The following is a 22,127-nucleotide window of genomic DNA, read 5'->3' on the forward strand; positions in this document are numbered from 1 at the left end:
TAAACCTACAGAATCCCTGATGGTTGTATGTTTGTACCTCTAGATATAAAAAGGAAAAAATATCACTTGTTCTTTATTTACCAGCTGCATTCTATTTAAACCCACACAATCTATGTCTGTTTTTATGTATCACCCCACTACTGTCTGTCTACTGAAGGGCTAACTAACCCTTTGTTTGTACTTAGTTACCTCATAAGTTAGGTCACTGTATAAAATACACTGTCTTTTTGCACTTGGTCAGTTAGTACTGATCAAGTGCAGGCACAATCCGAGAATATGACAGCACCAAATTCAACGTATCTGCTCCAAGAACAGATTTAGCATGGTCTCAGCATGGGATCAAACACACATAGCTAACATTATTTTATGAGAACTGAGAGTCCAAAACAAAGAATAAAACCTTCCTCATGAGATGTCACAAAGGAACCAACTAAGTTTTATAAAAGTTCACATATAGGAAGGCATAACTTTTGGTTTTAGTGACTTAGATGGAAATTATTTTATTTATGCTCTTAATTTTTTGCTTTTTCTTCCAGGATTTTTACTGGAACTTTGCTTGTATGACTCCACTGCTCCATCTAAACTTTTTTTTTTTCCTTAGCGAGAGTGAGAACTAGAGAGAGAGAGCTACCACAGTACTGTTCCATGAAGTTTCCTCATTAAGTGGTGCTTTCATGTGGTGGTCAGAGGCTCAAACCCAGACCTCAAGCATAGTAAAGTAGACACTCTGTAGGGTAAGGTCTCTCCCAGCTTCCTAAGATAACTTAAGTTTATAAAATTGTTTCTAAGAATTTAAGGGAACATTTGAAGTGGAGACAGCATATAACTCCTCAGGATTATGGAATTCAGTATAATGGATTTTGCTTTCCTTAGCTCATCTCTGTCATCTCTACTTTGAAACCTTTTTCTTTCTTTCTTTCTTTCTTTCTTTCTTTCTTTCTTTCTTTCTTTCTTTCTTTTTTAAAAAAAGTCACAGTGTATTATCTTTATAAAAACAAGTGGTTTACATTATCATTATAATGACTAGTTTAACTATATAACTATAAAGTGCTAAAATATGGGTTGGAGAGGATACTAATGTCCTCTTCAGAACCATTACAAGTCAAGCTGTAGAAAAGCTGCAGTTTATGATATAACAAAATGATTTTAGATGATTTCCTGTCAGGTTTGCTGAATCCCACAGTCACTAACTGTGGAAAGCAAATGTAAGTCAGAGGAACAAATAACGTTTGACATTTAAAAAGAGAATGCACAGTAGGAATTTAATCAGCACATTTCCCAGTACAGTGTTCCCTTTGGAGAGAAGTTTCTTCTGGAAATATTCCTCCAGTTATATGTATCATCAGATATTAAAAAATTATTAGTGATTTGATATTGATTTACAGAATTACATGTCAACAGGGGTATAGCTCCACACTGTTCCCACAACCAGAGCTCTGAATCCCAAGTCCCTCCATTGCAAACCATCACTGTTCTCCCAAGGTTGCTGATATGCATTAACTGTCATCTCTACAACTATTTGTCTACATTTGTACATGTTTGCCCCTTTTTTCTTCCTGGTTCAGTCCTCTCTTCCCCTCCAAGCCAGGACATTATTACTACATCCTAATGTCCCTCCCTTTTTCCTCATCAGTGAAACATCCATTCACTGATGTCTTACGCATTTATTGAGTTGCTATATGTCATAGGCCCTGTCCTATGTGCTTGGGATTTCAGCAGTGAGTGATGCTGGTTTTTGCCCTGGAAAAGCTCAAATTCTCTCAAAAGATACAGGCTGACTAAAGGCATTACATGTGTTCGAAAGACAAATTTCATAACCTTGGATAAAATAAGAACATTAAAGGTCATCTTACTTGTCAGCAAATATTTCTACAATAAAGTTTTGTTGAAATTTATTATTTAATATTATAATTTATCCCTACTAGTAATGATTTTGTGTTCATTATGATGAGTTTTTTCTGACTGTTGAAAAATATTAACATACCAAGGTATAGATAGTACATTTCTATCACTGTTATAATAAACATAGCTGTTTGACTCCTGATATTATCTTCAGTTTTTAACTTTTTTCTTTTTAAAGTTTTGAACTCTCTCTTTTTTAAAACATGTTATTTATTTATTTATTTTTATCTTTACCAGATCACTGCTCAGCTCTAGCTTATGGTGGTGTGGGACTTTGGAGCCTCAGGCATGAGATTTTTTTTACATAACCATTATGCTATCTACCCTCATCCTTGCCCTTAGCCTTTTTCTAAGAATCACAGTGCATCACATTTATTTTTATTTTTTTATTACTAGAGCACTGTTCAGCTCTAGCCTATGGTGGTGCAGGGGATTGAACCTGACATTTTGGAGCCTCAGCCATGAGAATCTGTTTGCATGACCATTATGCAATCTACCCTCTGCCCTGCATCACATTTATGAAGGACATCACATTTATGAAGGACTAATGATTGGCATAATGCCTCAGAAACTTCACATTTTGGAAACCAAACATAGTAAGGGAAGTAAAATATTTTCTGACAGATGACAAGGAGAGACTGAAATTTATAACAGCTTGAAAAAAATGTTTTTTTCTTTTCCTTTCACTATAAAAATTATCCAGACAGTGAAAACTTATCAGTTTGTTATGTTTTATGACCTACTTTCAAGTCAATTACTTTCAATGTGTCACCTTCTTAGAGAGTTTTTTGTGAAGCATCTGGCTTTTAAGGAAAGCACACAATTATCTAGGTAACTAGAAATATAAATACCCAATTATGTAATACAGCATTTTAACTTTATTTTTATTAAATACTGATTGTGATTTTGATTTACTATTGATTCAAAAATTATATAATAAGGTTCTAATTCCATACTGTTCCCACCACCAGCATTTTGTTCCCCTGTTTCCCTCTAGTGAACTGAAATAGTTCTCCCAAGGTCACAAATATTGGTTGATTTTATATCTAGCACTATCTATCTATCTATCTATCTATCTATCTTTGCCTATTTTTTCCTTATGGTCCTGACTTCACTTCCTTTCTAAGTCCCTTACATCTATTATTACTTCTTAGCATTCTTCCTTTTATCCTCTTCTCAGATAAGAGAAACAGCTCCTGTTTTCAAATTAATTTTATTTATTTTTAATTTAGATTATTGTTACTAATTTTTCATTTTTACCACATGACTGCTCAGTTCTGGCTTATATGAACCTAGGCCTTTAGTGCCTCAGGCATTAAAGGGTGTTTTTTTTGCATATATAATATAGTATTTTTCCAAATATGTCAGCTGCTACATTCATTGTAATTTATCAAAATTTTTAGACCTTGTATTTTTGTGTTGATGATGATAAAAAGAAGTGTAATTTTAACTGCAATAATCTAAATAAACATTCTATATGATCTTAAAATTGGGTTTATGACTATATTTACAATTATATTAGGTTCTTTTTGTTATCTGACTTAATAGCATTAGAGACCAACTATATACATTATTAGCAGCTACTCACTGCTTGGTTAGTTTGCACTGGGAAAAAAAAACTCATAAAAATGATGGTTTTCAGTAGTCTAGCTACAGCACAGTAAGTTAAGCGCACGTGGCTCGAAGTGCAAGGACTGGTGTAAGGATCCTGGTTCAAGCCCCTGGCTCCCCACCAGCAGGGGAGTAGCTTCACAGGCGGTGAAGAAGGTCTGGAGGTATCTATCTTTCTTTCCCCATCTTTGTCTTCCCTTCCTCTCTCCATTTCTCTCTGTCCTATCCAACAACGATGACATTAATAACAAAAACAATAATAACTACAACAATAAAAAACAACAAGGGAAACAAAAGGGAAAATAAATAAACAAATATAAAAATATATAGTTTTCTAATATTTTTTCTCTTTTTTTTTGTAAGTCAGCCTGCTCAGAAATATGGGATATGAAACCATCCATGTGGTCATAATAGTACTGAGAAGTGACAGTTTCTTAAACTTCTGTTTCACATACATTTTCTTTGTTAATTTTAAAAATTTATTTTATTTTAGTGAGAGAGACATAGAAATAAAGATACAAAGAGAGGGTGAAAAGAGCACTGCTCAACTTTGGCTTATGAGTGAGTGGTGCTGGGGACTAAACCTGGGCCCACAGAGCCTTAGGCATGAAGGTCTATGTCATAATCATTAGGTTGTCTCCCCCACCCTACTTGTACATTTTCTGTCCTTATTTTATGAATCTGAGCATTTGTGTTCCTTTTTCTAAAGCAATGTTCTATATTTCCCAGGATGCAATAGCAAGAATTCTGGGAGAAAAATCTATCCCTCTGCCTAGGTTGTTGGTAAAGCAAATACTTATGAGGAGGGACTTCTACTGGTGATGTTGCCTCTGCAGGGCACCATCACTCTTTTATTTCTCTCTGTAATCATAGTTTGGTATATAGCTTGAAATAGAAACCAACATTCAGAAACAATTTTCTAATTTTTAATTTTTTAAATTTATTTTCAAAAGGAGACATCAACAAAACCATAGGACCAAGTTTTAAATGATGACTTTCATATATGGGGTTTTGCTGAATTAGAAAAATTTGTAGTGGACTCCCATCCTCCCCTTGACCATTCCCTAACCTTCCACACACCTGCCTCTCATCCACTATGGTTCCTTCCCTATTATTACTTGTTATTCATTTTTTTACTTCATTAATATTTAAAGATCATCGCTGCTATTCACTGAAAAGGGCAACACTTACCACCGACCATGCAAAGGTGAACTCAGATGAAATGTCTGAGGACATGTTTTGAAAGCATGGTATTTCCAGAGTGCTATTTATCTCACTTTCTATTGTGTGGTTGCTGCTCCATTCATCCTGTGTAACTGAAACAAAACAAAAGGTGGAAAACGTGTGGTTGTATAATTGGTTTATAAAGTATTTTTTTTAATCATAGAAATTAGAAATAGTTTCATTTAAAGTAACAATGACTCAAACCCGAGAGAAAGAGCATTGGTAACACACCAAACTTGACTGAGACCTTAAAATCTTAGACTCAATTCCCACCACACAAAAAGTCAAGACTGAGCAGTGGTCTCTTTCTTTATTTCTCATTAAAATAAATATGCTTTTAAATAAAAACTCAGCAAAAATACAGCAACATCACAACATTCTCTGTGTTCCAAGTGTCCATCATAGAAAATCAACACATGATCCCTCTGTTCTAATTTCATTTGCTTCTCCCACTTCTTTTCCCTTCTGCTAAGCCCTGATTGAGATTCATCTATCCACTGCATCTTTGAAGTCAAGAAGTCAAATTCTATGATAGTATTCATTGTATAAGTTCCAAAACAAGGCTAGGAAGAAGCGGAGAAGCAGAAGAGGCTGCTTATCCTAAAAAATGACAGGGAAAATACCCTGACATAATACAATTACTTTTTGAGTTTTTTTGTTTGTTTGTTTCTATTTTAACTCTGAATGTTGCTATTGTCTTAAGATAGTATTTTCTTGATCAGATAGAATATAGCTTTATAGGGAGTCGGGACGTAGTGCAGCGGGTTAAGTGCAGGTGGTGCAAAGTGCAAGGACTGGCTTAAGGATCCCGGTTCGAGCCCCTAGCTCCCCACCTTCAGGGGAGTTACTTCACAGGCGGTGAAGCAGGTCTGCAGGTGTCTGTCTTTCTCTCCCCCTCTCTGTCTTCCTCTCCTCTCTCCATTTCTCTCTGTCCTATCCAACAACGACATCAATAACAACAGCAACAATAAAAAAAGGACAACAAAAGGGAAAAGTAAATATAATAAAATAAAAAGTTAAAAAAATTAAAAGGTAAAACTTCCTAATGAACCTATAATCACTTTTTCAAATATTTTATAGATAATTGTTTTAGAGAAGTGTTAGGTTCTAGCAAATTGAGTGAATTTCCATTAATTTCTTGCCTCCTAGCAAGGACAAATTTTCCACAATTAATGTACCTAACCACAAGTAACATATTTTGCCACAGTGTGACAATTTTAACAATCAATAAATGTACAACATCACTCTAAGTTTATCTACAATAGGGTTTACTCTTGGTGTTGCACATTTATGAGCTTGAACAAATGTAGAATAACATATATCTACCACTACAATAGCATAAATCCTTTGTGATCATCCATTCATCCATTCTTCCTGCTAAGTAGTTCACTGTCTTTCTACCTTATTATCTTTTCAGAATTTATAAACATTTCTTCAAAAAAAGAATCATAGGAAAAGATATCAGGACATGCTGAGATAGCATTGTTAATTATTTTCATTTTTAAAGTGATAATGGGATAAATATCTGCTTACAGCCTCATTAATATCCCCCTGAGGTTTTCCTTATAGTTTGGGAAAATAAAATTCCATTGTATTTTTGGAACAGATTCAAATATGAACAGATTTGAAATTATATCAAAATCTTACAATCTGAAACACTGTGGAATCCAGTCGGATGTAAAGAAATTGCGACTATGATAGTTCAGCATTTAATCTGGAGAACAGCATCTTTTTCTAAATAACTAGAAAACTCCTAACCTAAGAAGAAACACTTTTAACTGAAAATCAAAAAAGAAACATGTCAAACTATTGTATTTCCAACTTCATCCACAGGCACAGCACACAAAGACACACAAAAAGAATAAAACATTTTGTGAAAGAACAAAGTCTCCTCTCTGCTAGGCCCTCAGGGGACATGGGGGCTAAGATTTAACTACACACTGTTTTGTGAGCAGATGAAGCAATCAGAGAACAATAGAAAGGAAACAGGAAGATACTGTGGTCTCTCAGCATCTTCATATTTAGAACTGTATATATTACTTCAGTTTTCATTTGTTTCAACATTGCACAAATACTTGTACTTCATATATGCATTGCTTATCCTGATTAGCATGTAAACTTGACGTTCTCACAGGGTTGAAATAGGGAACTGACTTATATTAAAATGATATAAGGAAAGAACATATGAAGATCAAATGAATAGTGGAGAAAAAAAGTGTCTACTTGATGGGTTTTTTTTTTATAAATAACAATTGCATCCTCTGAATGAAATATCTATACCTCAGTGCTATAGGAAACTCACATTTTGGCTTCTTCCTTCTTTCCTACTTTTTTTTCTTTTTTTTAAAGCAGAGCATCACTTTGACACATGCGATGCTGGGGATGGAACTCAGGGTCTTCTTTTTTTAATTTTATTTTTGAGGGAGATGGAGGGAGGGAGGGAGGGAGGGAGGGAGAGAGAGAGAGAGAGACATAGAGACAGAGAAAGAGACAGAGAGACAGACAGAGAGACAGACAGAGAGAGAGAGAGAGACCGAGACCAGAGCACTGCTCAGCTCTGGTTTATAGTGGTGCGGGGGATTGAACCTGGAACTTCCGGAGCTTCAGGCATGAGAGTCTGTTTACATAACCATTATTCTTTCTTTCTTTCTTTCTTTCTTTCTTTCTTTCTTTCTTTCTTTCTTTCTTTCTTTTCCTCATGCTTTCCTTTCTTCATCTCTTCTTTTCTCTCATTCTTCTCTTTCCCCTTACATTTCACTGCATTTCTTACCCAATAGACAAGTCTAGAACTATTTCTCTATCTGACACTGACACCATTCTTTTTTCTTTTTTCTTTTTTTTTACTTTTGTCTAATATGGTCCAACTGGCCAACTGCAAAGTGACAATCAGGAGACTGAGAAATTTCATTTCTTAAAAAAGGTAACTTAATTCACTTTAATGTATTTATTTATTGGGTAGAGATAGAAGAGTTAAGAGGTAAAAGTAGTTAGAGATGGAGAAAAGAGAAGTTTCCATCCTGCAAGTAGGGTTCAGGGGCTTGAACCCAGGTCCTCATGCATTGTAGCATGTGTGCTCAAATGGCTATACCACCACAGAGCACCAGGCTGGGAAATATTTAACCACAAATCATGTAGCTAGAACTTCTGCCTTTTCAGTGATTTGCAACTACTAGCAGCTATAATTTAGCTCCCAGGTTCCCCATTATTTTGAGAAACATATTTCTAAGGCAAGATCATGGACAAATACTTTATTAAGGAAGAGATCCAAAAGGCCAACAGACACATAAGAAAGTGCTGATAGTCACTGATATCAGAGAAATGCAAATAAAGGTAAACAAGAAGATACCACTTTACACCTGTGAGGATGCCATACACTAGGCAGAAACAACAAATGCTGGAGAGGATGTAATGAAGGTGGGAGATGGGGAAGGAATCCCATCTGCTCTACTGGTGGGAATGTAAATTTGTCCAATTCATATGGAAAACAGCCTGGAGATTTCTCAGAATAGTAGAAATGGACCAACCTTATGACACAGTAATTCTTTCCTGAGGATTTACCCAAATGAAATGAAAATTCCTGACAGACGAAATCTATACACACACACACACACACACAACTTAAGTGTTAGAAATGATGAAGTCTGGGAGTCGGGCTGTAGCGCAGCGGGTTAAGCGCAGGTGGCGCAAAGCACAAGGACCGGCATAAGGATCCCGGTTCCAACCCCGGCTCCCCACCTGCAGGGGAGTCGCTTCACAGGCGGTGAAGCAGATCTGCAGGTGTTTATCTTTCTCTCCTCCTCTCTGTCTTCCCCTCCTCTCTCCATTTCTCTCTGTCCTATCCAACAACAACAACAACAATAATAACTATAACAATAAAACAACAAGGGCAACAAAAGGGAATAAATAAAATAAATATATATATATAAAAGAAATGATGAAGTTATCTTTTTATCTTATATCAAACTTGAAGGTGTCATGTCAAGTGAGTTAAGGTAAAGAGAGAAGGACAAATGCCAAATGATCTCACTTATAGGTGAAACTTAAGGACAAAGAGGAAAAATGCAAAGCAAAACTTGGATTGGATGTTGTATATTGCAACAAAGCAAAGAACCAGAAACTGTAAAATTTATAGAAGAAAGTATTGGGGAAACTTTGCAGGATCTTCACATTGAAGATGTATTTGGAGACTCAACCCAATGAGCAGAGTAGATACACAGAACTTTGGTGGTAGGTATGATGTGGAACTATGCCCTGCAATATTACTACCTTGTAACTCACTGTTAATCACAAATAAAAAGTAAAATTTAAAAAAGAAGAAAAATATTTTTTCTTATAAGTAATGACACCATCCATTCTGGAGCATATGCTACTTTTTCTCCATAGCAGTCACTCTGTTTTAGGTTATTCCATGTCTTACTTCCTATAGAATGTATCATTTCATACTCTCATCACCCATGAAGTAAACACTTAGCCTTAAACTATGTAATAGTATAGCTTTAGATTTAGGCAGAAGGCACAAAGCTCAGGTTGTGTGAACTTGTCTTATTGTTTGTGAATATCCCACTGGATTTCAAATTAGGCAGACATAAAGTGGGAGGGGGGAGAGGATGGAAAGGGACTTATTCTTCATATAAAACAGAGAAATGCAATAATTAATTCATTAATATATGGCTTTCCCCCCTATTTTTCTCCACTCCCTCCCCCTCTTCTTATCAGAGCACTACTTAGTTCTGAATTATCATAGTGTCATAGTGTCAAAGATTGGATCTGGAACCCTGGAGTATCAGACATGAACGTCATTTTACGTAACCATTGTTACGTAAAATCTCCCTTGTCCCTTATTATAACTTCCATCCTCTCTCCCCCCTCCCTTCTTCCTTCCTTCTTTCCTTCCATCCTTCCTTCCTTCCTTCCTTCTTCCATCCCTTCCTTTCTCCCCCCCCCCTCTTTTCTATCAGAGAGACTGAAAGAGACCATAGCAAAGAAGCTACCTTTAATGCAGTGAGCACTGAGCTTGAACCTGAGTAGTGCACATGGCCAAGTAGCAAACTATTCAAGGGAGTTATTCATTACCCCTTATTATAATTCTTAATAAAAGTTGTCATTTATTTAACTCATGCTTTAGAAGGACATATGTTAGGTGCTTTACACAGATGATCACACTAGATTATCAAATTATAAGTACATATGAAGGAATTACTATATTTACATGTTTCTGATACTATAAGAAAATAATATAAAGGTAGGCAAAGTAGTTCACTTGGATAATGCAATGCTTCTCCATGTGAGTGACCCAGGTTTGAGACCAGCTCTCACCACATTAAAGTAATCCAGTGTGTGGTCTCTCTCTGCCTCTTTATCTCTGTTTCTATGTGGAAAAAGTCATGTAGGAGTGGTGAAGCCCCAGTGATGACAATACAAAACAAGCAAGCAAACAAGCAAATAAGCAAACAAAGAAAAAAAAACGGAGTTACTTGAAATAATTAAGTAAATAATTTGGTATATAGTAAATAATGGACAGGACATTCAAATTTAGATTACCTGACTTCAAATTATTTCTAACATAACATTGTTCTATACAAGTCTTTATTTCTCTTCACTCAGTTCAGCCCCATTACTCCCCATTCTCAACTGAACAAATATTTGTGTTTCCTGGAAAATGACAATGGGAATAGAAATATGGTAGAGGTGAAAAACTGGCCTACACATGAACTGCAAATACCATGGTTTCATCTGTTGATAAGAAATGGAGAACATGTCATGAATCCTTGCCTATACCTTATCTGGGCAGTTCCATGACTCTCCCATAGCTTTTTATGAGTTAACTTTGGTTACTTTTACTAACATTACCGGGGCACTTTGCCCCCGAGTTAAGAAAACATTCATTTTCCAGTACATTTTCCATTTGTTGGTTTCCATTTTTATTCATTTCTGTTAGCAGAAATGTGAAATGGTTAAGTTAGGACCAAGTTATTTAGGGTTTGAAGTATAATCATCATTTTCCAGATGGGTATAGAGAATTTACAATGATCAGGCAAAATTCATTTCTATATAGAAAAGTTATATCTGAAACCTAGGATTCCTTTCTCCAAGTGCCGGCTTCTAAAGCAAGTATGTATGTGAATGCTGCATGTCTCACTGGCACCTTTACCTGTCCTACACTAAGTATATCTAAAGTCATTCATTACACACACTGCTCCATACACACACACACACACAAAATCACACACAAACCTGCTCTGTCTCCCATTTCAGTGAAAGGTACAACCACTTGAGTTTGTAAGCAACACCAGAATGTCACCCTCACTTTTCTCTTCAACTCACACTACTGTTATATGAATACACTCTTACCAAATCATGTCTTTTTTAAGCTGAACCATTAAACCTGTCATTTTCTGTCTATATCTTCTTAAACTACCCCTCTTGCACTCCTTTTGAGCCATTGAGATTGTCTTTAACTCACCTCCATCTTTTTCCTTCTTATCCACTATAACTGTTCTCACACTGAAACCAGCACGATCTTTTTATAACACAATCACAACCAAGCAATAATCGCCATGCTAGTCTTTATTGAAAATATTTTAATGTATTCCCATGGCCATGGCTTTCAGGTAAAAATCAAAACATCAAATATGGATTATATGTTCTAGTTCTCACTATATCACCCACCTCCTTTCTTAATCTCTGGACTGTATTCCCTCAGGCATTTTCCCATTTCCCCAGACATCACAAAGATCTTTACACCAACCAGAATGCTCTCTGTTTGGATTACTCACAAACTAACCAGTGTGAATAACTATTCACTCTTCAGATCTCAGCTCTGGTGTTGATTTCTCAAGCCAATGTCCCTAACTCTGTTATATGTTTCCTCATAAGACAATTGAAGTTCTTATCACCTACTGATTTTGACATTGTTTTCCTGGGATGATGATGATGATAATGATGATTTTATTTTATTTTTTACCAATACACATCTCTCTTACTAGGTTCAATATTTGTTTACCTTAGCATTAGGCCTAGCTTGTGAATGACTCATAAAATATGCTGAATGAATTAGAGTGAATGAAAGCACATGCTTCCTTCTCTCTACTTACCAGTTGTTTGCATAAGAACAGTGTAGGTTTTAGTCCAGATGCCCTCTGGATACAAAGTAAAGGTACACTCATACTTCCCACTGAGTGAGGAAGACATGTTCCTTAAGTACAGAATCCATTTTGACACATTCCCAGGCATTTCTTTGAAGTCCACTAAAGATCCACAAGGACTCCCCCTGGCACAGTAGAAGCCATGTTGAGGATGGTAAAGGGCTATCAAGTCCTCCTTATCAGTGATCTTGGACCATTGCATCTGTACCAGAAAGCCTTTCTTCTGTGTTTGGCAGGTTAAGTTGACATCAGAGCCAGGTAAAGCATAAATGTCTTCTCTTGCATTGTATATGTCTTCCCATAAACCTGTGAAAGGAACAACATGAGTTATCAGTTTGTTTGACTCATGTGAAGCAATTCATTGTGTAAAACACTGGATACAGGGCCAAGTGGTGGTGTACTTGGTAGAGTGCACTGTCTTCATGTACAAGGACCTGGGTGTAAGCCCCTGGTCCTCATCTGCAGGGCGGAAGCTTCATGAATGGTGGAAAAGTGCTGCAGTTATCTCCCCCTCTCTCTCTATGCCCACTCCCTACTCTTTTTCTCTCTGTCTCTATCAAAAAAAGTAAGGAAAATATTTTCCTCTAAGAGTAGTGGGTTCACTGTGTAGGCAATGAGCCCTAATGATCACCCAGATGGCAATAAAGCAAACAAGTAATCAAAACCACTGGTCACTGGCCACATTGGTGAGATAGGAAGTAATTGAGAGAATTTCTCCCTGTTGCTTAGAGATAGGTCTGAGCTCATATATGCCAGAGCTAGAGAAACATCAGAGGGATTTATAAGAGAGGAAGACAACATTTTCTAAAGGGCAGTAGTGTACTCACTGATGAATATCTATCACTTTCTTTGTTATCCTGGCAAAAAGTGACTTAATATCTCCGAATAGCTGTGAATATGGGTTGTCAGAAAAGGAATGACTTTATTATTATTTTCTTTATTTATTGCATAGAGACAGCTAGAAATCGAGAGGAGAGTGCAGATAGAGAGGGAGATAGACACATGAAGCACTGCTTCACCACTTGTGAAGCTTTCCCCCTGCAGGTGGGGACCGGGGATCTGAACACTTGTCCTTTTGTACATTATAACATGTGTGCTTAACCAGGTGTGCTACCACCTAGCCCCATGACATGTTTTTCTATGCAAAAATGTGTCATGACTTTTCTGACAATCCAATAAAATAAAGCATATTTAAAAGTCAAAGCATACAAACTACTATGACAAATATTCTTGTATTTAATATAACTAACTTGAGGGGAAGATTTGATTCAGAGACTGCATATAACACATGAATAACATTTGCTGAAATGCAAAAGGTCACCGTGCATAGTGGTTTTAAAGTATATGTTTACAAGAGACTTTAACATGTGTTACTTTGTTTAAAGAGAGCAACACTTTGTGGAAAAAAAAAAAAAACTACAGAGAGAGATTAAAGAAGTGATCAGTGCTTTACCTCCATCCAGTAAAGAACTTGAATTTGCTCACCTAAAGTCTGTGCTCTTTCCATAAAGTTTGTAACTACCCAAATTAGCTCAGAAGACTAAGACATTTGAAAGTCAGTATATAAGGAAGGGCTTTCTATCTATGTAGTTAAGACTTGTGAGGGAGTAAGGGTAGAAATAGTTCAGGTTAAGGGGCCGGTTGGTGGCACATTTCATTGAGTGCACATGTTACAATGCACAAGGACCCAAGTTCAAGGCCCCAGCCCCTACCCATAGGGGGAAAACTTCACAAGTGGTGAAGTAGTGTTGCTGGTGTTCTCACTCTCTATAACCCCTTTCCTTCTCTGTTTCTGGCTATCTTTAGCCAATAAATAAATAAAAATACCAAAAAACAAACAGAAAAACCTTAAAAATAGTTCAAGCTGATATTTTTTAAAGATAAACCTTTGGTCAGCATTTCCTATAAATCAATTTTTAAAATAGTAGACAACAGTTTCCCTGTTATCATTTCTCTAACCCAAGGGGACAGGACACTTATACAAAAATTGAGTCTTAACATGCCTTTACCAAGGCAGGCCTCAATTTTAGAAGTAACATAAAATTCTGTCACAGAAAAGATACATTATAGTGGAAAATACCTATGAAGCTCACAAGTTAAAAAGGATTTTTTAAAAAAAATATGACAACTGAGAAGAATTGCAGCTCTTAAAGATACTTGACAAATGGGAATTATTACACTTTCATGGATGCAAAAGTTCGAGTGGGCAGAGGTTAGTCCAGTTTAATGTCTTTCCATGTGAGCTTGTCTTTGACAATCTGCCTCTGATCCAATCCACAGCATTATATTTCAAAATCTCCTTTGATTTAGATATTTCCCTTAAAGTCTCTGTAGTTATATCTGAAAAACATAGTTAATTCTTGAGATACCCAAGTTTACTATAATATCCTCATGTTACAGAACTAATCTTTTTTCCTTGATATATATATATATATATATATATATATATATATATATATATATATATTGTCTCTCATGGTCCATATCTACTTCGTTAAAATTCAACATAGGCTCAGCTCCCAAAGATACTAGTATTGCAAGAGAAAAGATGAAAATAAACAAAGGTAAAGGGATACTTAAGAAAGTTGGGCAAGGATATCAGAGTATGGATGATTTTGGTGTGTGTGTGTTCGAAGAATTGTTCTAACATTTGGAGAGCATTTCCTTTTCTGAAAGCATAATTTCCCAATTACTCCAGAGATTCTTTTAAGAAGGAAATACATGAAAATGTGTCAGAACAGTGGCACAAACCACTGATTCTCTTCTTGTTTTTAATGTTCTTTAGAAATAATTTCCAGGACCCACCTGCAGGGGAGTTGCTTCACAGGCAGTGAAGCAGGTCTGCAGGTGTCTATCTTTCTCTCCTCCTCTTTGTCTTCCCCTCCTCTCTCCATTTCTCTCTGTCCTATCCAACAATGACAACAACAATAATAACTACAACAATAAAAAAAAACAAGGGCAACAAAAGGGAATATATAAATTAAATTAAATTAAATTAAAAAAAAAAGAAATCATTTCCAGGCTCTCACATTTCTCAGATAACTGCCGCTTAAATACAAAACTGAAAACCTTAGGAACTTACGCCTTTGGTGATCTATTTTGGCAAAAAGTCACAAGGCATTTTAAATGAGCAGCGGCCCTCTTCAACTCTAAAGCAGATGATTTGACAGGAAAGGACAACAGAAAATCTTACCCCTGACAAAATGTATCTGGATGATGGAGTAGACAGCACGATATGCCCATTTCTTCTCCATTGTTTCCTGAAGCTTTTACAGCAGCATTTCCATAGTTATCACAGAAGTCAATTGATGCCTTAAGCAAACTGAGGCCACCAGCTTATTTGGACTAAGAAAAAAAAAAAAAAAAAAAACCAAAAACACCCAAATCTACCACACGCCTAGGTCTGTTTATCACTTGGCAAGACCCCAGGAAATGAAACGAAGACAGGAAAGTAATGTGGTTCAGAGCTAAGTATAACCTTCAGCAGAACAAAGTTGAAACTGTTCTCTGAAATCTTATGTCTCACCTTTGTTAAAAGGGTTTTCAGGATCCAAAGAATCTCTCCTTCAGGATCCTTGTCAGTCAAGCTGTTTCTAAAATCCAAACAAAGGAAATCATGCAGAGCAGTTTGTAATGTGCTTTTTATAATACATTTCCTTTCAAGAGCACAAAGTCATTCAACAAATGTGAGCTTAGTGTCTTTCATAATGTTTTTTTTTGTTGTTGTTCAATTTAAAAATATGTTTTCTTTCCAGAATTTCTCCAGGCTGAATGAACAAAGAATTAACACACTTAATTTTAATAAAATCTGAAAAAGTAACATAGGGTAAGGACAGCTATCAAACTAAATTTTACTGTCTCCCCTCTTGCAGGAAAGCTCACATTTCCTGGATGTGGTGAAGTGAGGGCTCCTGCCCCACCCTGTGTCTGAGATAGAATGAAAGTTACATAGGAAGTCATTTATCTTGCTGGCTGCAGATATATATACAGTTTGTCTGGGCCTCAGACAAAATATATATAGAACAATGCTGAAACAATCAGAATTAAAAAGTCAGAAGACCTACCATCTTGGTAGACTTCCAGGTTTGTGATATCTGTATAGCTATTTCCATCTACAAATGGAAATACAGACTAGGTTTTAGGGAAACATCTATTTATTCATGGAAGAACATTATAACTACCCCCTGCCAAATGAAACTATACTGATATTCTAGGTTGAAATACAATAGAATGGAACATGTTCATCTTAAAACCCAAAGACAACAAGAATTAGGTTAAGTGTAAATTTAATGAACAAAATACAAGAGCAAATAAAGTATCTATAGACAAGCATATTAATGTTTGGTGAAATATTCTGTATCCTAATTTTACCACTGTCATATAGATATCAACCAGCAAGCCTGAAGACAAAGGAGAAGACTGAATTGTGTTCATGGGTGTGGTTACTCTTTAGAGGTTAAGGCAAGATAGTTCTAGTGAGGCTATCATCATCTGTCCAATATTATTCATGCTATCATGTATTTACTGGTCTGACCTTTGCAAGGACTTGGAGGATGGGGAAAACTGGGTGATGCTAAAATTAAAAGTGCTGCCTTGACCTACTGGGAGATTAGATTAGACTTGAATTGGTAGAAAAAATATTTGCATATGATGAAACAGGAGCTACTATATTCAGGAATATAGGTACCCTCTATAACACTACAAAAATATTTTCCATGGCAATTTGTTATACTTGCTTATTAATTCAACCAATTATGTTTCCTACAAAGACTAGAAGAGGTCACTTGTTTTCTAGTCCAGGGAATCATCAGATCTTTAAACTTTTATTCTTATTCTCTCATTCTGAGCCACCTTATTAACCTTTAGTTCAGTAGAGGTGTTGGGTCAGTTGGTGTTGATTGGAATGTTTTCAAAGTAGTACAATCCAAAGTCTTTGGCTAAAAGGCAGGGGAGTTAACACTGACCTAATTTTTTTCACTGATTTAATAATGATAGACAAGACTGCAGGATAAGAGGGGGTCTACTTCCACACAATTCCCAACACCAGAGTTCTATATCCCATCCCCTCCTTTGGAAGCTCTCCTATTCTTTATCCCCCTGAGAGTATGGACCCAGGATCATTATGGCGTGCAGAAGGTGGAAGGTCTGGCTTCTATAATTCCTTCTCTGCTGGACATGGGCCTTGGCAGTTTGAATCACACTCTCAGCCTGTTTCTATTTTTCTAGTGGGGTAGGGCTCTGGGGAGGTGGCTTGCCATAAGTCTAATTTTTTAATGCAGTACTTTAGATGAAAGTCAGGATCACGTGCATGCATCCTACTACTGAGCCATCTCTCTGGCATGTGTGTATACATATACACATACACACATTTATTTATGATTTTGTCGGAGGGAGAGAATCCAGAGATCCCTGCACCATTCATTAAATTCTACTTGTTCTATCTTTGCTGCTCCCATGTGATGCTAGGGCTTGAATACAAGGCTTCACACATGCAAGGCAGGCACTCTGCCACAGAGCAACCTCTCTCCTACCTCAAAATATCATTGTTTTTGAGGCCTTCATCTTTGACTTTTGTTTGCTTGTTTGTTTTTGACTAGAGCATCTTGTGGTTCTGCATCTCAGTAGTATTTGGGGTCCAACCTGAGACTTCTTGCACATAAGTTGTGTTCTATACTTTCATATCTCCCTGACCTTACCATTTTCTTTTTTTGGAAAGTCTAGTAAACCACATAGAAAGGTTGATGTTGATAATTTACTCCTCCATCCTATTGTCATCCTAGTAAATGGAAAACACTACAAGTCTGGAGAAAATAATTTAGTTCCTTTATTTAACATATCAGGAGTACTATTATCTCAGTGTAAACAGAAATAAGAACATGTTGCCTTTGCTATGAACACCTCACCTCTCTCCCACTTGAAGTATCCAGAGATCTTCCATGTCTTTTTTCCTTCACTGAGGCAGCTTGAAAAACAAAACCCCTGAAGTTCAAGAAGAAAAAAAATAAATCGTTTATTACTTAGAGTTACAGACTCACTTTTAATGGAATGCCTGCCTGCTTGTAGCTATGGCCAGCTCTGTGGCTGCTGGGCAAACTTGTCTCTCCTGGGTGTTAGTCAGGGTCTGACTTGTAATTCTTATCCTTAGAAATCTCTGTGGCCTGGAATCACCATATGTGACTAGTTTTTTTTTTTTGGAATCACCAAGACTCTAAGAGAAGAAAAATGTCAGATGGCCACAGAATATTAATTGAATGCACCTGGAGTTTTCCAGCTTGGAGACCCAGGCATCGGTCCCTCCATGGCTATCTGTGTGCAGCAGGTGGCAGCAACACGCCACAGACTAGCAAGGTTCTCCCAGTGATGGGAATTGCTTCCAGTGCTTTTCAATCCTAGTGCTGATTTCTAAGGGGTCTTTCAGCATGTGGGCAGGCATTCCATATACTTAAAAATAACTCTTCTTTGGAAGTCATGTCAGTCTCTTCTGTTATCCTCCCTGCTTACCAAATCCTCACTGCACAACATTTCTTCTACCTTAGATGATATTCTGCTGTGTATAACGGGAAAACAGAGGCAGTCAATTTGACACCCAAAAAGAAACCCCAAAGTTGTTGAACTTTAGATTTAAGTTCAATTACTTACAAAAAGAAGTAGGGGCACCCAGATTATTTTAGCCAAAGCCAAACCATGACTGTGTATTTGAAACATACTTTTAAAATGTTTCATTTTAAACACCCTCAATGACAAAGAACATTTTCAGAAATAGTAAATTGAACAAAGAATAATCTTATATTCTCTATTTTCACAAAGGTTAATTCAGATATTGCTAATTAAAAAAAATCACTTTATGGAGGAAATGCTGAACTATAGTGTTGTCACAGAGGCACATCTTTCTACGTCTCCTTAAGATGGGTGTCAGATAATTTACTCCTCCATTCCATTGTCATCCTCTGATACCACTAGGCAATTCCCACCCACCTCCAGCCCCAACACCTCTAGTCTTCCCAGGTCTCTTTAAAAAAGACCACAGTCCAGGGGCTGGGCGGTAGTGCAGTGGGTTAAGAGCACATGGCCTGAAGTGCAAAGACCTGCATAAGAATCCCTGTTGGAACCCCTGGCTCCCCACCTGCAGGGTGGTCGCTTCACAAGCAGTGAAGCATGTTGAAGATGTCTGTCTTTCTCTCCCGCTTTCTGTCTTCCCCTCCTCTCTCCATTTCTCTCTGTTCTATCCTACAGTAATATCAACAAGGGCAACAAAAATGGGGGAAAAAACATGGCCTCCAGGAGCAGTAGATTCATAGTGCAGACACCAAGCCCCAGCGATAACCCTGGAGGCAAAAAACAAAACAAAACAAAACAAACAAACAAAAAACAAAAACATTACAGTCCCTTTGAGTATGGTATATTGCAACAAAATAGGGGATTTGGCTGGAAGGTGGATGGTGAAGGGGGCTGTGGCAGGGGGCCGGGGATTTGGTGTCCTGGGGCATGATAGAAAGGGATGTAACTTAAGGGTGAGTGTTTTGCAGACATCTATCATGGGGAGATGAGACTTTGTATCATCCATCTGTCAACAATTATACTGTTATCCATTAACCCCTCTTAATAAATTAAAAGAAACAAAAACAGGGGGTTGGGCGGTAGTGCAGCCGGTTAAGCGCACATGGTGCGAAGTGCAAGGATCGGCATAAGGATCCTGGTTCAAGCCCTGGCTCCCCACCTGCAGGGGGTCCTCTCCATTTCTCTCTGTCCTATCCAACAACAATGACACCAATAACAACAATAATAATAACAACAATGTTAGAAACACCAAAGGCAACAAAAAGGGGCAAAAAAAAAGTCTTCAGGAGCAGTGGATCCATGGTGCAAACACTGAGCTCCAGCAATAACCCTGGAGGGAAAATAATAATAATAATAATAATAATAATAATAACAATAATAATAATAACAAACAAAAAACCCACAGATTATTAAGGTTTCATTTCGTTATCTCTTGCTTTCTTTCTTAAGTTCCATCTATGAATGAGATTCTCTCTCATTAATGATCCTTCTTTTGGCTGTTTCACTTAACACGATTCTCTCCAATTCATATATTTGTGATTTGATTCAAATTTTAGTCTTTAAACTTAGCATATAATCAAACTGAAAATGTGGAGTGTTGTACTTTTACATATTTCTGTTTCAAAATGCTCAGAAGGCATGATGCTTGATGTTTCAGTTAATCAAGAACTATTTATTTACTGAAAGTCCTGGATTGGCGAAGAGCTATGGTTTTAAAAGATTTTTAAGATACATCTGTTGCTGTTTAGGCACTTATACTGCTCAGGAGGAAACCTCTATGAACAACAGAAGAATCAAACAACATGAGGCACAGAACTGAATGAGTAGGTAGCACCCAACTTTTAAAAAGGGAAACACTCAAGAGATCTAGGAACATCTGAAGTCTGACATATAAACTTGGCTGAATGTTACAGAAATGTGTCTGGTAGAAACTATCTGGTACATCCCTGCAGGCAGAGAAATCAGTAAAAGCCAACACTTGTGCTGTAGTTCAGGGTCAATTCAGTGAGTCAGCAGTTACGGTGGAACAGTGGCTTTACTGGGGGGCCCTGGGCAGACAAAACTCTCCAAGTGCCAAATAAATTATGGAGGTCTTTGATTCTAAATTAAAAGCTTTTTTTTTCATGTCAGGGAGAGTTATAGACTTCTCAATAAAGGAATAACATAAAGTAGCACTTTAGAAAAGTGAATTAGATAGACATAAATATATTGAATATTAAAAAGATGAAAAAGGGAGTCAGGAGACCTGCCAGTAATTTTATATTTCTTTAGGCACTGAATAGGAAATGATAGATGATCTATCAAGGTACAGGTTGAGGCTCTGCATATATAGACTCAAGTACCTCCTTTTATTTTTCACTCATATTTTATGAGTTAGAAGCACATTTTACATAAATGAATAAATTTCATGAGTGTTTTCTTTTCTTTAAACAATGATCCCAGACAGGATCCAAAGAAGAGTTTTGTAATCTCTTCCCTGGATTTTGTGAAGACTTACTTTATTCTTCTATGTTAGTCTCTTAAACATTGCATTAACCTTCAAAGGTCACAGGAAAAGGTCTCATGAGAGACCCTTTCAGCATAGAATTCTGTCACCATCATTTCCACCATTTTTTAAATTAGTGATTTAATAGTTATTGACATGATTGTGTGATAAGAGGAGAATACAATTCCATACAATTCCCATCACCAGAGTTCTGTATCCTTTTCCCTCCATTGGAAGGCTTCCTATTCTTTATCCCTCTGGGAGTGTGAACCAGAGACCTTTATGAGGTGCAGAAGGTAGGAAGCCAGGCTTCTGTAATTGCTTCTCTGCTTGACATAGGCATTGATAGGTTGATCCATACCCCAGCCTGTTCCCATCTTTCTCTAGTAGGGTTGGACACATTGGTAGGGTTCTTCGCCAGAGAAGTTATTTTGGTGTCATCTGAAACTTGATGGCGGAAAAAGTATTAAGATATAAAGCATAACAAACTGTTTACTAACCAGGAACTTAAAGGTAAGACTACAGCAGATGAGATTTGGGGTCTTCATGCTGGGAGAAGCCTGGAAGTCTGTTTTAGGTATATTCCAAGGGGCCCATAACTTTACTAATTTTTGCCTGTACCTGACACCTAGCATGCAAGTGGGCTAAGAGTATTGTCTGTGAAGATGTGTCAGAGTTGGGAATAGAACTAGAAAGCCGAATCAGGGCAGAGTAGCTCCCAAATATGGGAAAAGTATACAAAAATCATTAATTAGAAGCAGGTCTGCAGGTGTCTTTCTTTCTCTCCTCCTCTCTGTCTTCCCCTCCTCTATCCATTTCTTTCTGTCCTGTCCAACAATGATGACATCAACGACAACAATAAAAACAATAAAAGGGCAACAAAAGGGAAAACAAGTAAATAAATAAATAAATATTAAAATAAAATGTATATTCGTCTTGCAGAAAAATAAGTACAACTTCTTAAAGATTTGACTCCTTTGTAGAAGAGTCATAAGCAGAATGAACATGCTTGCAAACAACAGTTGTCTATTTTTCTATCAATCCCTTTCGAATTTTGTAGCTAGACAGAACTGTGCCAATTAACTAATATAGTTAGATCTCTTCATTTTCAGAGGAAGAAACTGAGACCTCAGAGGTAAAAGAAACTTGTCCATGCTCAAAGAGTATGTTGTAAAGATCTTATACTACTTACTGTACTGGGC

General features: G+C 36.9%; 1 protein-coding gene and 1 non-coding gene across 2 annotated transcripts in view; both read right to left on the minus strand.

Annotated features, from left to right (window-relative positions):
• The window catches only part of CD96 (CD96 molecule), a 70,495-nt gene extending 55,021 nt beyond the window's left edge, over positions 1–15,474 (minus strand). Inside the window, exons 1-3 of the mRNA XM_007516333.3 lie at positions 15,076–15,474; positions 11,832–12,188; positions 4,705–4,829 (exon numbers count right to left, since the gene is read on the minus strand). Coding sequence (XP_007516395.1) covers positions 4,705–4,829; positions 11,832–12,188; positions 15,076–15,136 — 543 coding nt within the window. The 5' untranslated portion in view covers positions 15,137–15,474. The remainder of the gene's footprint in view (positions 1–4,704; positions 4,830–11,831; positions 12,189–15,075) is intronic.
• A 5,394-nt stretch (positions 15,475–20,868) lies between these two features.
• Positions 20,869–20,989, minus strand: LOC132540649 (small nucleolar RNA SNORA26). The gene has a single exon (XR_009551836.1). It is a non-coding gene; the product is annotated as a small nucleolar RNA SNORA26 (small nucleolar RNA).
• Positions 20,990–22,127: the final 1,138 nt, after the last annotated feature.

Source organism: Erinaceus europaeus, chromosome 9 (genome assembly GCF_950295315.1).
Source record: "Erinaceus europaeus chromosome 9, mEriEur2.1, whole genome shotgun sequence".
NCBI classification, from domain to species: domain Eukaryota; kingdom Metazoa; phylum Chordata; class Mammalia; order Eulipotyphla; family Erinaceidae; genus Erinaceus; species Erinaceus europaeus.